An 18,587-nucleotide genomic window follows, 5' to 3' on the forward strand; every position below is an offset into this window, starting at 1 on the left:
GATAATTTAATGATAGTTAATATTTTTTGTAAATGCCACTCATTGTCACTCGTTTACAAACCTCTAGTTTCCATGTACCATGAGGATATTCACCCCAAGAATGTGTTGTCATAAATGGCCATTTGGTGAAACCATCTCGGTGATCATCATCATTAACACGACGTGATAGAATCATTGATCTATGGATGAAAAGAAAACACGTTATTTGAATATAAACACTCCTAATAATTAAAATATAATTAACTAATAAAAAAAATATATATGGCCGAAAGTTCTGCCATGCCGAATGTTATGCACCCTCCTCAATGGATTACATTCAATGTTGCACTAAAGATTCACAATCGAATTAAGACTGTCATTCACAATTAAATTCTTGATGTTTGTGTAGATTTTGCAAAATATTCCTCCAACTAAGAGGTACTTCATATATGAAATAAAATTTTCACAAAATTTTCTATAAAAATAAAATTTTGACAAAATTTTCCATAGAAATAAAATTTTGATAAGATTTTCAATAGAAATAAAATTCTGACAAACGTTTCTATAGTAATAAAATATTGACAAAATTATCTATAGAAATAAAATTTTGAGAAAATTTTCTACAGAAATAAAATTTTGTCAAAAGTGACAAAATTTTCTATAGAAATAAAATGTTGACAAAATCTTCTACAGAAATAAAATTTTGTCAAAATTTTCTATAGAAATAAAATTTTGGCAGCATTTTCTATAGAAATAAAATTTTGACAAAATTTTGTATAGAAATAAAATTTTGACAAAATTTTCTATTGGAATACAAATTTTACAAAATTTTCTATAAGAATAAAAATTTGACAAAATTTTATATATGAATGAAAAATTGACAAAATTTTCTAAAGAAATAAAATGTTGTCAAAATTTTCTATAGAAATAAAATTTTGAGAATATTTTCTATAGGGATAAAATTACACAACATTTTCTATAGATATAAAATTTTGACAAAATTTTCTATAGAAATAAAATTTTAACAAAATTTTCTATTAAAATGAAATTTTAACAGAATTTTCTACAGAAATACAATTTTGACAAAATTTTCAATAGAAATAACATTTTGATAAAATTTTCTATAGAAATAAATTTGTGACAAAGTTTTCTATAGAAATAAAATTTTGACAAAAAAATTCTATAGAAATAAAATTTTGAAAAAATTTTGGGAAAAGTGAAATATAATTTTGACAACATTTTCTATAGGAATAAAAATTTGACAAAATTTTTTATAGGAATAAAAATTTGACAAAATTTTCTACAGGAATAAAAATTTGACAAAATTTTCTATAGGAATAAAAATTTGACAAAAGTTCTATAGAAATAAAACTTTTGACAAATTTTTCTATAGAAATACAATTTTGACAAATTTTTCTATTAACATGAAATTTTAACAGAATTTTCTATAGAAATACAATTATGACAAAATTTTCTATAGGAATAAAAATTTGACAAAATTTCTATAGAAATAAAACTTTTGACAAAATTTTCTATACAAATACAAATTTTTCTATAGAAATACAATTTTGACAAATTTTTCTATTAAAATGAAATTTTAACAGAATTTTCTATAGAAATAAAGTGAAATAAAATTTTGACAAAATTCTATATAGGAATAAAAATTTGATAAAATTTTCTATAGGAATAAAAATTTGACAAAATTTTCTTTAGGAATAAAACTTTTGACAAAATTTTCTATACAAATACAATTTTGAAAAATTTTTCTATTAAAATAAAATTTTGACAAAATTATCTATAGAAATAAAATTTTGACAAAATTTTCTATAGAAATAAAATTTTGACAAATTTTTCTATAGAAATACAATTTTGATAAATTTTTCTATTAAAATGAAATTTTAACAGAATTTTCTATAGAAATACAATTTTGACAAAATTTTCTATAGAAATATATGAAAAGAGATATGTTTGTTTCAAATTTATTTCGGCATCAGCTGGCTATCATGCAAAACCTTCTTCGGAGGGTTCAAGTGTGGTTCATTGTTGGTTTTAATGAACTGCCTGAATTTATTCTGATAATTGGTTGATAGTTTTTCTGCAAGTAGAGGATGCTGATGAGGAATGTGGTAATTCCGAAACGTGCGTCCATCCAACCATCTTGCAGTCTATAGGGCTTTGCCCAAATAAATTTGACAAACATTCTTTATCTCTGTTGGTTATGCTACACTTGTAGTTTAGTCAATGTATGGTTTTAAGCTGAAATAAAAAAACAACAACAATGAAATAAAATGTTGACAAAATTTTCTATAGATTTAAAATGTTGTCAAAATTTTGTATAGAAATAAAATTTTTGATAAAATTTTCTATAGAAATAAATTTGTGACAAAATTTTCTATAGAAATAAAATATTGACAAAATTATCTATAGAAATAAAATTTTGACAAAATTTTCTATAGAAATAAAATTTTGAGAAAAGTGAAACAAAATTTAAAAAAATTTTCTATAGGAATAAAAATTTGACAACATTTTCTATAGAAATATTTTTTTTTCAACAGAATTTTCTATAGAAATAAAGTGAAATAAAATTTTGACAAAATTTTATATAGGAATGAAATGTTGACAAAATTTTCTAAAGAAATAAAATGTTGTCAAAATTTTCTATAGAAATAAAATTTTTAGAAAATTTTTTATAGAAATAAAATTTTGACAAAATTTTCTATAGGAATAAAATTTGACAACATTTTCTATAGAAATAAAATTTTGACAAAATTTTCTATAGAAATAAATTTGTGACAAATTTTTATATAGAAATACAATTTTGACAAAATTTTCTACTAAAATGAAATTTTAACAGAATTTTCTATAGAAATACAATTTTGACAAAATTTTCTATAGAAATAAATTTTGATAAGATTTTTGATAAGATAAGATTTCCTGTAGAAATAAAATTTTGACAAAAAATTCTATAAAAATAAAATTTTGACAAAATTTTCTATAGGAATAAAAATTTGACAAAATATTCTATAGGAATAAAAATTTGAAAATATTTTTTATAGAAATAAAATTTTGACAAAATTTTCTATAGATATAAAATTTTGACAAAATTTTCTATAGGAATAATTTTTTTTTTCTATAGAAATAAATTTGTGAAAAATTTTTCTATAGAAATACAGTTTTGACAAATTTTTCTATTAAAATGAAATTTTAACAGAATTTTATAAAGAAATAAAATTTTGACAAAATTTTCTATAGAAATAAAATTTTGACAAAATTTTCTATAGATTTAAAATGTTGTCAAAATTTTCTATAGAAATAAATTTGTGACAAAATTTTCTATAGAAATAAAATTTGACAAAATTTTCTAGAGGAATTTGATTTCTATAGAAATTTGACAACATTTTCTATAGAAATAAAATTTCGATAAAATTTTCTATAAAAATAAAATTTTGACAAAAGTTTCTATAGAAATACAATTTTCTCAAAATTTTCTATAGCAATACAATTTGGACAAAATTTTCTACAGAAATACAATTTTTAGAAAATTTTCTATAAAAATAAAATTTTGACAAAATTTCCTAAAAAAAATCAATAGAAAATTTTTTTATTTGGTACAATTTTCTATTAATTTTGGTAGATCATGTGTGGCTCAAGTGGCAAACATGATACCCATTCCATAAGGTGTAAAAATATATATGGCCAGGCCGACCGTATTTTCATGATTTGCGAGGAAAGTTCTCTTATCGTCATTCAATGTCGAAGAACTTGTATTGGGTAACAGTTGCCGATTGCAAGGTGTCTTAAAACTCCTCTACATTGCCTTCTAATTGTTAGTTCCCAGTTCCATTGTTGTCCGTATTGGGGTTTTCCCATCAAACGTTATTCCCCTTTATAACAAGAGGTTCAACGATTGTCCCTAATCTTCTTTATTCAATTTTAAAGAAAAATGTTTAGCATCAAAAGAAAATTTTCCTTTGGAATGTGGAAGTCTATATGTATGATATAAAAATTCGGAGATTTTTTATACCAATAATCAATTCTGAGGACAGATTGTATCGGATGATATTTGAATCACGAGCCACATGGGACGAAAGCGTCCCAGAAAAATAATGGCAACACTGGTTAGTCCAAATGGAGTCGCGAGATCATATAATAGGTAAACCACATCAATTTAGAAGATAAACTTAGTGGCAGTCTCAGAGATAAGCCATACGACATATTTTCTCGAACTTACCTTGTACCCATTGGTGATGTTAAGAATAATTCCAAATCTCCTCTCCTTGATGCATTTGCCGATATAACAGCCTGAACATGTTCCAAATAGTTCACTTCTGTGTCTGTACCTTTGCACGCGTCAGTTTTGATTTCCAAAAACATTGAACGTCCTGAATAAATTGGGCTATGGTGGAAAATTTAAAAACAAGCGTTATTCATTTTCGGAAATAAATCATTTTGTTTTCTGCACTTACTGTGTCTCCTGTATTTCTCCAGCTTCACAATGATATCGTGGAGGAACTGTATGCCACTGTTTTGCTAATGTCACCATACCACCGGCGTCCAACACCCCAAATCCAAACAAATGATTAAATTCCAAACCCACTCCATTCATTGTCCAATGAAAACGATTTTTAGCATCAAACAGGGAGTTGCGTTTTGAAGTTAGAACAGTTAAATGTTGAATATCACGCCAAGTTAGCTCGGGACTGAAAATATTGAGATGGTAATAAATGAAAATAATAAAACAAGCACAGAATAATTGAAAAACAAATTGTACAATATAACGTTTTATTTTATGTGGGATAAGCACCACTTATCAATAAAAGTCGCATTCCTGTTCGTTTTATTGATCCTTGCGAATTGATGAGGTAAGATCCGAGTTATTAAGTCGATTTGTCGAAATTTTGCAAAATGTTGATAACTTGAAAAGTTGCCTTTTCCAAATTTTAAGAATTTTCGTAAACGAGAAAAGTAAACTATTAAAATGTCGACTTTTTGTTATTCTGATTGTAATGTCTACGTGAAACGTATACTCTCTAGTATTGAGGTAGTTAAGAATGTTCTTAGCCCCCTTCTTGGATTTTCGTCACAGAGTTTTTAAGGGGAAAAAGTTGATTTGTAAAATTATACTTACTTAATTTATAGACATAATGTTGAACCAATTTAAGCAGACAACAAGTATGTTACATACAGCATTAATTTCGGCACGGTCGAATCTTAAATACCCACCACCAAAATCAAATATAATAATTTCTTTTGAAAACTCTTCATCGTAGCGTCTTACTTGAAAATATATACACGGACAAAAAAGACTGTTTTTCATATGTTTGGGTGTAAAAATTAAATGTTTGAAACTCAAATTTTTTAACACAATATTTTTAAGTGCAAACATACAATGTTCATAAACTAGCATAACATGAAAATTTCATAAATATTTTTTTCTAACCGTGTATGCCCAAGATATGATGTTTTCGTCCCCAAAAATCCCCACTTTAAATTTAAATTCCTCACAAAAATCCCCAATACACTTTTGATTATTTTGGCGATCGTCTTCCAAATGCTGGAGAAAATGGGAGTTCGGAGTTCCTTGTATTTATGAATAAATAAAGAAATAAGATTTTGACAAAATAAATGAAAATAAATGTTTGAAAAAAATGTTCTATATAGAAATACAACTTTGACAACATTTTCTATATAGAAATAAAATTTTGACAAAATTGTATATAAAGAAATAAAATGTTGATAAAATTTTCTATATAGAAATAAAATGTTGACAAAGTTTTCTATATAGAAATAAAATGTTTATAAAATTGTCTATATAGAAATACAATTTTGATAAAATTTATATAGAAATAAAACTTTGACAAAATTTTCTATATAGAATTTTCTATATAAAATATTTATTGACAAAACTTTCTATTGAAAACAAATTTACAAAATTTTCTAAAGAAATAAAATTGTTAAAAAATTTTCTATACAGAAATAAAATTTTGACAAAATTTTCTGTAGGAATAAAATGTTGACAAAATTTTCTATAGGAATAAAATTATGACAAAATTTTCTATAGAAATAAAATTGTGACAAAATTTTCTATAGGAATAAAATTTTGACAAAATTTTGTATAGGAATAGAATTTTGACAAAATTATACATAGAAAAAATTTTGACAACATTTTCTATAGGAGTACAATTGTGACAAAATTTTCTATAGGAATAAAATTTTGACAAAATCTTCTATAGAAATAAAATTTGGACAACATTTTCTATAGAAATAAAATTTTGACAAAATTTACTATAGAAATAAAATTTTGACAAAATTTTCTATAGAAATAAAATTGTGACAAAATTTGCTATAGAAATAAAATTTTGGCAAAACGACAAAACAACGTGTCCGTTTCATTTTGTCACCGTCCGTTCACGATTGTGGAACGCAATTTTTATACCCTCCACCATAGGATGGGGGGTATATTAACTTTGTCATTCCGTTTGTAACTCATCGAAATATTGCTCTAAGACCTCATAAAGTATATATATTCTGGGTCGTGGTGAATTCTGAGTCGATCTGAGCATGTCCGTCCGTCCGTCTGTTGAAATCACGCTACCTTTCGAACGAAACAAGCTATCGACTTGAAACTTGGCACAAGTAGTTGTTATTGATATAAACGGACGCCCAAATTTGGCTTGCGGATCCTCTAAGAGAAGCAAACTTCATCCGATCAGGCTGAAATTTGGTACATAGTGTTAGTATATGGTATCTAACAACCATGAAAAAATTGGTCCACATCGGTCCATAATTATATGTAGCCACCATATAAACCGATCCTCCTATTTGGCTTGCGGAGCCTCTAAGAGAAGCAAATTTCATCCGATCCGGCTGAAATTTGGTACATGATGTTAGTATATTTTTTTTCTCTAATGACCATTTTTTTTCTCTACTGACCATGTAAAAATTGGTCCATAATTATATATAGCCCCCATATAAACCGATCACCAGATTTGACCTCCGGAGCCTCTTGGAAGATCAAAATTCATCAGATTCAGTTGAAATTTGGTACGTGGTGTTAATATATGGCCTCAAACACCCATGCAAAAATTGGTCGATATCGGTCCATAATTATATATAGGCCCCATATAAACCGATCCCCAGATTTGAACTCCGGAGCCCCTTGGAAGAGCAAAATTCATCCGATTCGGTTGAAATTTGGTACGTGATGTTAGTATATGATATCCAACAACCATGTAGGAATTGGTTCATATCAGTCCATAATTATATATAGCTCCCATATAAACCGATCCCCAGATTTGACCTCCGGTGCCTTTTGGAGAAGCAAAATTCATCCGATCGGGTTGTAATTTGGTACGTGGTGGTAGTATATGATATGTTATTTAGCAACCATGCCAAAAGTGGTCCATATCAGTCCATAATCATATATAGCCCCCATATAAACCGATCCCGCTTTTTGGTTTTGGAGCCTCTTGGAGGAGTAAATTTCATCCGAGTCAGTTGAAATTTGGTACATTGTGCTAGTATATAGCCGTTAACAACCATGCCTAACTAGGTCCATATCGGTCTATAGTTATATATATAGCCCTCAGATAAATCGATCCCCAGTCACACAAAAATTGGTCCATATCAAGTTCATAATTGTATATAGCCCCCATATAAGCGACCCACATATTTCATTTCTGGCTCTCTACGTACCGTGCAAAAGTCCATATCGATTCGTAATTATTTGTAGACTTACCTATACATACCTTTTTGGTCTAATATATACCACGTATGGACTAACTCACAATTTAGAAAACGATGTTAAGAAGTTTTAAGATACCACAACCCAAGTAATTCGATTGTGGGTGACAGTCTTTCGTAGAAGTTTATACGCAATCCATGGTGTAGGGTACATAAGATTCGGCCTGGCCGAACTTACGGCCGTATATACATGTTTCTATTAGTGTATAGACTGATATCTCGATTTAACTGCTAGGGTTGCTTGAAATTGTATTTTTTATCCGATTTGCCACAAATTGAAAATATACTGTCATTTTAGTGTATATGATTTATTTTTTTATCGGTCCATTTGATAAGACCTCCATATAGACCGATTTCAGATCTTGAGGGAACAGAAGGTGCACTGATCATGAAAATTTTACTTCTCGTACTCATTTAAATAATTGGGGTAAAAATCTACTGATTTTTGATTTCAAATCAAGGCGTTATTTCATAATTTTCTTGCACACATGAAAGAGATGTTTATGATTCCTCTAAAACTCTAACAAAAAATGATTCTTATAAATCCAGAATCTAGTGTTAATAGATAAAATCTTTACATTTATCTTCGGTAAGCGTATTTGTTGAACTGATCTGCTTGGGAAAATATCTGTCATCAAACCCCCTGAAATTTTCAAAGGAAACTATTATATTTAAGTCAAGGTGGTGGGTATTTAAGATTCGGCCCGGTCGAACTTACTGCTGTATATACTTGTTTTTTTTTTTTTTGCTGGCTAAGTGTTTCTTCTATGGCTGCATCACTTTAATACTGTGCTATATCTTTCAATAACGAAGATATATTCATTAATGGATCCTTATTATCTCCAACAGCTTATCATTACTTTTTTGTGGAAATATTTCAACCAACATGCCAAGCACATTAATGTTAGAATATGTCAAGTATTTTAGGTATCGACGTCAACTAAATAATAACAATAAAATAACTCCCCCTAATTTGCACTGATATTATCTATATTAGATCCCTCGCCCTACCGCCTCCTTCAGCTTTCCAAATACAAATCGGTTTTGTTTGCTCAACAGTTATATTATTCGTTGTAATTTAACTATGTCCATATGTGGATACTTACTTGGCTTCCAAGGCCAACGCAAATACGCCAGCTGCTTCCGGTGCGGCTGCACTTGTTCCCGAATGTGTTGTTGTACATTTGCCATATAAATCTGTTGTTGCCACACCAGTATTGGGATCTTTGGCTCCATTGCTGAATGTACTGGCCAGGGTAGAACTACAGCTTTCATCATAATGAGCATTTTGACCATCGTTTATGGCACTGTTAATGGATATTGTCCACATGGAGGCGGCATAACCATCACAATTGCAATCATCCTCTTCGCCACCATCGCCCGATGCCCAGACATAAATGTTGCCCAAACCATTACGGCCCTGCATGAAGAGAGAAAACATCACATTTAGTTTATAATTCTTTAACAGCATGTAGTCATATCATTGGACAACACGATAAAGGATCGTTATGACCACACACACACATAGACACACTCAAACACAAACTAATACACACCTCATTTACACCCTGTACAATGGCACGCATAGTGGCATTACGTGGTCCATCTACAGTTTTACCATCATCGGTAGGGCCCCATGAGGCACTGTAAATATGAATCTTATGTGGCTCATGGCCCATTGAGTTAGCCTCTATCAAATCAGTCATATACGGTTGATCCAACATTCGTATACCTGTAAACGAAAAAAATAGGTGAATTAATACAATTTGCTAATATTGTGGATGTTGCTTTCCCTCTCTCTTCGATTTCTTCCATTAATCACCATACACCCACACACTCCACTCAATCATTGCAATTCTGTAATCTGGACATTTGGTGTGGTTCTTGTCAATATCCCCATTTGCCTAGTCTTCGAAGTGTTTGCCAAAGTATACTGTTCCCATATGGCCATAATAGTGAATGGATATCACTCAAATTTATGATTCGCAATAAAAATCACTCAGGCCATGTTTACACATTTACGGCTAAAGTATACTGGTGCCCACACACAGATACGATAGCATTGTCTACTTGTCGAATATTAGAAATTGCCATATATATATGTTTCCCAATGGGGATATAGGAAATACCAGAAATTCTGGTATTTTGGGAGGGGACTTCCCCTTGTTGGAGTTATTATAAAGTAAAGTGGAAACAAGTATATACGGCCGTAAGTTCGGCCAGGCCGAAGCTTATGCACCATGTATTGGGTAGAAACTTCTACTAAAGACTGTCATCCACAATCGAATTACTTGGGTTGCGGTAACACTTGCCAATGACACGGTATCTCAAATCTTCTTAACACTGTCTTCTAAATTGTAAGTTAGTCCATACGTGGTATATATTAGACAAAAAAGGTATCTATAGGCAAGTCTACAAATAATTACGAACCGATATGGACTTTTGCGCGTTAACCCTTTCGCTACCGAAATAAACCTAATGATAAAAACTTTTATTTTTCTTCTGTTTTTACTTGTACTAACAGCATGTAGAACAAAACTTGTCATATTGAAAACCTACCTCAATTACTTCAAGAGCTATATGAGCTTGTTCTGAAAATAATATCTTTCAAAGTGTGAGAAAAAACAAAAAAGGACCCGTAAAAGTATCAGCTATAGTTTTTGTATAAATGTCAATTTACTAGAAACATGCAGTACAAAAGTTGTCTTCAATTTTCGTATTTTTCGTTTATTGTTAAAGAAGTTTACAAAAATGTATTTTAGACCTCACCAATATGGACAATATTTATAGCTTTTTAGATTAAAGCCTCTACTTCAAAATAACATGGAGAAATAAATCGATACTAAGTGGGAAAATAGAATTTGGTGTCTTTTTCGAGTGTCCTTCTAAGTGGACATCGGTAGTGAAAGGGTTAATTAGAGAGACAGAATCGAAATATGGGAGTCGCTTTATATGGAGGCTTTGTACAATTATTAACCGATATGGACCAATTTTTGTGTGATTGGGGATCGGTTTATCTGAGTGCTATATCCCTGCCAGCATTTCAAAGTTCCATTTCATCTTCATCGCTACCACAGACTCGTAAATGTCACTACAACCATCCTATTGTGATGGGGGGCAGCATATCATAAAGTACAAAATGTACTTCATACATGTATTTTGCCATCACTACTTTTACAAAAGCCATTTTATTTTTTGTGAAACGCCAAGCGCAACCAGCTTGTTATATTTTATTTAAATAAAAACGAAAATTAAGTTCTGAAAACATAGATTTTACGCTTAAAATTGTGAAAGGTATATTGGTGAACAATTTTTGATTTTCCAAATGGAATAAAGTGATTGTTTTTCAAATATTTTACAGACACGCTGCCTCCATCGAATAAAAACACTGGCTGATAGACGCTGCAACATGTAACTCGCTACTTGTAACTCTACATCATCATTAATGCAAAAAATTATGTTAAATGTGATGTGATAGTGGTATAAATGTTATATTTTTAAGAATTTGTAAATGATTAATCAAATTAATAAATATCTAAACAAACGTGTTTTACTCGACCACAATGATTCTTTTACCACTATCTTAAAATGTGCTTTTTCTGATTGTTTGGAGGGTCTCTTATTGGCGTCGTTCTAAATTGATCTATAAAGGCACCTAATAATTGCACTCATGCGAAACCTTTTTGTAGTAACTTGGCGTGGTACAACTTCTCAATAGTGACGGCGCTTTTCCGACGAGTTTTTGATATCGTATATGATTGTTTTTGACGTACTGGGGATTCTCAGAAGCGCCCCCAAATTCAAAAAATGTTGGCAGGGATATAACTATAGACCGATATGGACCTAGTTTGACATGGTTGTTAGCGGCTATATACTAGCACAATGTGCCAAATTTCACCCAGATCGGATAAATCTCCCAAAAGGCACCGGAGATCAAATCTGGGGATTGGTTTATATGGGGGCTATATATAATTATGAACCGATACAAACCAATTCGTGCATGAATGTTAGAGACCATATACTAACACCACGTACCAAATTCCAGCCGCATCGGATGAATTTTGCTCTTCCAAAAGGCTCCGGAGGTCAAATCTGGTGATCGATTTATATGGGGGCTATATATAATTATGGACCGATGTGAACCAATTTCTGCATGGTTGTTAGATACCATACTCTAAAACCATGTACCAAATTTCAACCGAATCGGATGAATTTGCTGTTCCAAGAGGCTCCGGTCAAATCTGGGGATCGGTTTATATGGGGGCTATATACAATTATGGACCGATGTAGACCAATTTTTGCATGGTTATTAGAGACCATACACTAACACCATGTACCAAATTTCAACCGAATCGGATGAATTTTGCTCTTCCAAGAGGCTCCGGAGGTCAAATCTGTGGATCGGTTTATATGGGGGCTATATATAATTATGGGAGCCACCGTGGTGCAATTGTTAGCATGCCCGCCTTGCATACACAAGGTCGTGGGTTCGATTCCTGCTTCGACCGAACACCAAAAAGTTTTTCAGCGGTGGATTATCCCACCTCAGTAATGCTGGTGACATTTCTGAGGGTTTCAAAGCTTCTCTAAGTGGTTTCACTGCAATGTGGAACGCCGTTCGGACTCGCCTATAAAAAGGAGGTCCCTTGTCATTGAACTTAACATGGAATCGGGCAGCACTCAGTGATAAGAGAGAAGTTCACCAATGTGGTATCACAATGGACTGAATAGTCTAAGTGAGCCTGATACATCGGACTGCCACCTAACCTAACCTAACCTAACCCAACCTACATTTTTTCCCGATTTTTATTTTACTTTATGCAACGTCCCCCATTTTTATACCCTTCACCACTACTGTGGTACAGGGTATAATAAGTTTGTGCATTTGTATGTAACGCCAAGAAGGAGTAATCATAGACCAACCTTTTAGTATACGGATCGGCTTAAAATTAAATTCTGAGTCGATTTATCGATGTCCGTCTGTCTGTCTGTCTGTCCGTCTGTCTGTTGATGTATTTTTGTGTGCAAAGTACAGCTCGCAGTTTTAGTCCGATTGTCCTAAAATTCGGTATAGGGTCCTGTTTCGGCTCAAAGACGATCCCTATTGATTTTGGAAAAAATCGGTTTTAGATATAGCTGCCATATATATTTTTCACCGATCTGGTCATAATTGGCGTGTGTATCAACCGATCTTCCTCAAATTCCGTGCATCCGAATATTTTATAGGTCTCTCAGATTTAGATATAGCTCCCATATATAGCTTTCGCCCGATTTACACTCATTTGCCCACAGAGGCCAATATTTAACTCCGATTTAGTTGAAATTTTGCACAGAGAGTAGAATTAGCATTGTTGCTATGTGTGCCAAATTTGGTTGAAATCGGTTCAGATTTAGATATAGCTCCTATATATATGTTTTTCTGATTTCGACAAAAATGGTCAAAATACCAACATTTTCCTTGTAAAATCGCCACTGCTTAGTCCAAAAGTTGTAAAAATGACTCTAATTTTCCTAAACTTCTAATACATATATATCGAGCGATAAATCATAAATAAACTTTTGCGAAGTTTCCTTAAAATTGCTTCAGATTGAAATGTTTCACATATTTATACCCTTCACCACTACTGTGGTACAGGGTATAATAAGTTTGTGCATATGTATGTAACGCCAAGAGGGAAAGTCTGAGACCCATCGTTTAAAATACCGATCGTCTTAGAATTAAATTCTGAGTCGATTTAGCGATGTCCGTCTGTCTGTCTGTCTGTCTGTCTGTCTGTCTGTTGATGTATTTTTGTGTGCAAAGTACAGGTCGCAGTTTTAGTCCGATTGCCCTAAAATTTGGTATAGGGTCCTGTTTCGGCTTAAAGATGATCCCTATTGATTTTGGAAAAAATCGGTTCAGATTTAGATATAGCTCCCATATATATTTTTCACCGATCTGGTCATAATTGGCGTGTATATCAACCGATCTTCCTCAAATTCCGTACATCCGAATATTTTATGAGTCTCGAAAAACTTGCAAAATATCAGCCAAATCGGTTCAGATTTAGATATAGCTCCCATATATAGCTTTCGCCCGATTTACACTCATTTGCCCACAGAGGCCAATTTTTTGCTCCGATTTAGTTGAAATTTTGCACAGGGAGTAGAATTAGCATTGTAGCTATGCGTGTCAAATTTGGTTGAAATCGGTTCAGATTTAGATATAGCTCCCATATATAGCTTTCGCCCGATTTACACTCAAATGACCACAGAGGCCAATTTTTTGCTCCGATTTAGTTGAAATTTTGCACAGGGAGTATAATTAGCATTGTAGCTATGCTGCCAAATTTGGTTGAAATCGGTTCAGATTTAGATATAGCTCCCATATATAGCTTTCGCCCGATTTACACTCATATGACCACAGAGGCCAATTTTTAACTCCGATTTAGTTGAAATTTTGTACAGGGAGTAGAATTAGCATTGTAGCTATTCGTGCCAAATTTGGCTGAAATCGGTTCAGATTTAGATATATCTCCCATATATAGCTTTCGCCCGATTTACACTCAAATGACCACAGAGGCCAATTTTTTGCTCCGATTTAGTTGAAATTTTGCACAGGGAGTAGAATTAGCATTGTAGCTATGCGTGCCAAATTTGGTTGAAATCGGTTCAGATTTAGATATATCTCCCATATATAGCTTTCGCCCGATTTACACTCATATGACCACAGAGGCCAATTTTTAACTCCGATTTAGTTGAAATTTTGCATAGGGAGTAGAATTAGCATTGTAGCTATGTGTGCCAAATTTAGTTGACATCGGTTCAGATTTAGATATAGCTCCCATATATATGTTTTCTGATTTCGACCAACATTTTCCTTGTAAAATCGCCACTGCTTAGTCGAAAATTTGAAAATATGACTCTAATTTTCCTAAACTTCTAATACGTATATATCGAGCGATAAATCATAAATAAACTTTTGCGAAGTTTCCTTAAAATTGCTTCAGATTTAAATGTTTCCCATATTTTTTTACTAACATTGTGTTCCACCCTAGTGCATTAGCCGACTTAAATTTTGAGTCTATAGATTTTGTAGAAATCTATCTAATTCGGTCCAGATCGAGTGATATTTAAATGTATGTATTTGGGACAAACCTGTATATAGCCCCCAACACATTTGACGGATGTGATATGGTATCGAAAATTTAGATCTACAAAGTGGTGCAGGGTATAATATAGTCGGCCCCGCCCGACTTTAGACTTTCCTTACTTGTTTTTTACTAACATTGTGTTCCACCCTAGTGCATTAGCCGACTTAAATTTTGAGTCTATAGATTTTGTAGAAATCTATCTAATTCGGTCCAGATCGAGTGATATTTAAATGTATGTATTTGGGACAAACCTGTATATAGCCCCCAACACATTTGACGGATGTATATAGCCCCCAACACATTTGACGGATGTGATATGGTATCGAAAATTTAGATCTACAAAGTGGTGCAGGGTATAATATAGTCGGCCCCGCCCGACTTTAGACTTTCCTTACTTGTTTTAATATGGTATGTGTAGGTTCCTGTAAGCAAGAAATATATGAGCCAGAGCTATCCATAGCTCTGAGATGCATGTGAAGTATATTGTGCACTCTTGAATTCTTACGAGCGGTGCCTTCTCGATTTTTATACCCACCACCATAGAATGGTGACGGGGGTATAATAAGTTTGTCATTCCGTTTATAACACATCGATATATCGATTTCCGACTATATAAAGTATATATATTCTTGAGAAATTCTAAGACGATATAAGCATGTCCGTCTGTCTGTCTGTTGTAATCACGCTACAGCCTTCAATAATGGCGCTATCGTTCTGAAATTTGGCACAGATTCGTCTTTTGTTTGCGGGCAGGTCAAGTTCGAAGATGGGCTATATCGGTCCAAGTTTTGGTATAGTCCCCATATAAACCGACCTCCCAATTTGGGGTCTTGGGCTTATAAAAACTGTAGTTTTTATCCAATTTGCCTGAAATTTGAAATCTAGAGGTAGTTTAGGACCATCAAAAAGTTTACCGAAACTGATGCCTATCGGTCCATGTTTTGGTATAGCCCCCATACGGACCGATTTCCCGATTTTGCTTCTTGGGCGTCTAAAAGTGTATTTTCTATCCCATTTGCCTGAAATTGGAAATCTAGAGGTATTCTGGGACCATAAAGAGGTATGCCGAAAATGTAGGCAGGTCAAGTTCGAAGATGGGCTATATCGGTCCATGTTTTGATATAGCCCCCATATAGACCGATCTCCCGATTTTACTTCTTGGGCTTCTAGAATCCATAGTTTTAATCCAATTTACCTGAAATTTGAAATCTAGGGGTACTCTAGGACCCTAAAGACGTGTGCCGAAAATGGTGAGTACCGACCCATGTGTTGATATAGCCACCATATAGACCGATCTCCCGATTTTACTTCTTGGTCTTCTAGAATCCGTAGTTTTTATCCAATTTGCCTGAAACTTGAAATCTAGAGGTATTCTAGGACCATAAAGACGTGTGCCGAAAATGGTGATTATCGGTCCAAGGTTTGATATAGCCCCATAGAGACCGATCTGCCGATTTTACTTCTTGGGCTTCTAGAATCCGTACCGTACCCAATTTGCCTGAAATTGGAAATCTAGAGATATTCTAGGACCATAAAGGGGGGTGCCGAATATATTGAGTATCGGTACAGTTTTTGATATTGCCCTTTTATAAACCGGCCCTCCGATTTGGGGTCTAGATTCTAGAACTACAATTAAATGTGCTGAATTTTGCATACTTGACTATATTATACATTGACTATTAGTGTAAACCCATGTTAAAGTGATCGGTTCCTTCCATACTTTTTGACCAGAACTGAAACTGATCAATACATACAGAGGACTGGCCCTGTACCACTCCTGGGGTTGATCTATTTCCCGCAGGGTATTTATGTACTTCGGATGGTATTGCAAATGATATCTGATACATAATTGATTTAGCTCCGCGATTATAACTAGAACAATTTTGTTTATTTACCCCTTTTCTAGAATTCAAGTCGCCATTTATGAAATGTAATAAACCAAAATGTATTGTTCTCTGCGATCTCCTGAATCAGGTGGTAAGGCTAAGTAGCTAATAAATTTCGTAATCCACATGTCGATTTTTCAAATTTAACACACTTTGGGAAAATTGTTATTCAAGTTGAGCATGTGAAGTTTATGTACAACCTCCAAGAACTTGAAAGAAAATTATTCGTCCACAGAAAACCTAATATAATATGTGTCATGGAAAATAATTTCTAATGTCCTTTGTGGACATCTCTACTCCCATAGATTATTGCCATTATGATAGGTGTTTCATCGAAGCAGAATATAAAAGCATTGTTTTGTTTTATCACAAATGCGTATTTGAAGATAATACGAGCTAGCTCTGATTTCTCTTCATGTCATAAACTATAACAGTCGTAAACTAATGGGAAATTCCCATTTGGATTTTGTCATTGTGCTAAGAACTTTTGTATTATGTTTAGAAAGGAAAAGATAACAAAACAAAAACCCTATATTACGATGATAATGAAATAACGATAAAAAGTAAATTGATTTGATATGATGTGATGTGAAATGTCAAAACAATAAAATAGGTTGAAATCCAAAATAGCGAACCTCATTTTCTTGCCTTACAATTGATTTGAATCTGTTTCAGTAAATCTGTAGTAATGTAATGAAGTATACAATAATTTTAAATATAAAACTTATGGCTATAGAAAAATTCATAAATCATAATTTGACAATGAACCTTAAATAACTCTAGGATTCAAATTTTCGTTTAAATCGTAGAACACCAGCGATTCCAATGTGTATAAGAATTAAAAGGGGAAAATGGGGAATTCATTTTGGGATGTGCAATTATTTCACCTGATACTCATATTCTTTCAGTAAATTTTGGTTAGGTGAAGTATAGTGGCAACCCGCTAATTCACAGTCGTTGGTCTGGAAAAAATCTGGTTGATGCATATCAGTTTTGCCAGTATTGGGGATTTTTCCCCAAATTGGGTATATTTTTTCATGGATGGCAACGCCATTTTTGAGTAGGCAACTTTGGTTGGGAATTTTCGTAAGTTTGTGGATGTTTGTGGGGATTTTTTTCGAAATCTCTTCAGTATATTAAGTCTGGTTTACATGAAATTCTTTTTAAATCTACATTTTGAAGAAAAAGCATAGCGAATCGCCCACACTGAAAAAAAGCATGCTCGTTTCCAAAGATTTTGTCTTTACTTTAAACATTTTGGTATTGATTCTCTTTTAAATTTGGGTTTTGTGTACTTGTTTCTAGGAAGCAAATTTTAATTTTTCGTTTTTATACCCTCCACACCATAGGATGGGGGTATATTAACTTTGTCATTCCGTTTGTAACACATCGAAATATTGCTCTAAGACCCCATATATTCTGGGTCGTGGTGAAATTCTGAGTCGATCTGAGCATGTCCGTCCGTCTGTTGAAATCACGCTAACTTCCGAACGAAACAGGCTATCGACTTGAAACTTGGCACAAAAAGTTGTTATTGATGTAGGTGGGATGGTATTGCAAATGGGCCATATCGGTCCACTTTTACGAATAGCCCCCATATAAACGGATCCCCAAATTTGGCTTGCAGACCCTCTAAGAGAAGCAAATTTCATCGGATCCGGCTGAAATTTTGTACATGGTGTTAGTATATGGTCTCTAATAACCATGCAAAAATTGGTCCACATCGGTCCATAATTATATATAGCCCCCATATAAACCGATCCCCAGATTTGGCTTTCGGAGCCTCTAAGAGAAGCAAATTTCATCCGATCCGGCTGAAATTTGGTACATGGTGTTAGTATATGGT

At 32.8% G+C, this 18,587-nt stretch overlaps 1 protein-coding gene across 1 annotated transcript in view; it reads right to left on the bottom strand.

The window, feature by feature from the left end:
• amon (prohormone processing protease amontillado) overlaps nt 1-18,587 on the bottom strand; it is a 296,714-nt gene that overhangs the window by 237 nt on the left and 277,890 nt on the right. Inside the window, exons 7-11 of the mRNA XM_075291666.1 lie at nt 9,279-9,454; nt 8,829-9,142; nt 4,446-4,679; nt 4,211-4,375; nt 62-179 (exon numbers count right to left, since the gene is read on the bottom strand). Coding sequence (XP_075147781.1) covers nt 62-179; nt 4,211-4,375; nt 4,446-4,679; nt 8,829-9,142; nt 9,279-9,454 — 1,007 coding nt within the window. The remainder of the gene's footprint in view (nt 1-61; nt 180-4,210; nt 4,376-4,445; nt 4,680-8,828; nt 9,143-9,278; nt 9,455-18,587) is intronic.

The sequence above is a fragment of the Haematobia irritans genome, chromosome 1 (assembly GCF_050003625.1).
Source record: "Haematobia irritans isolate KBUSLIRL chromosome 1, ASM5000362v1, whole genome shotgun sequence".
NCBI lineage: Eukaryota > Metazoa > Arthropoda > Insecta > Diptera > Muscidae > Haematobia > Haematobia irritans.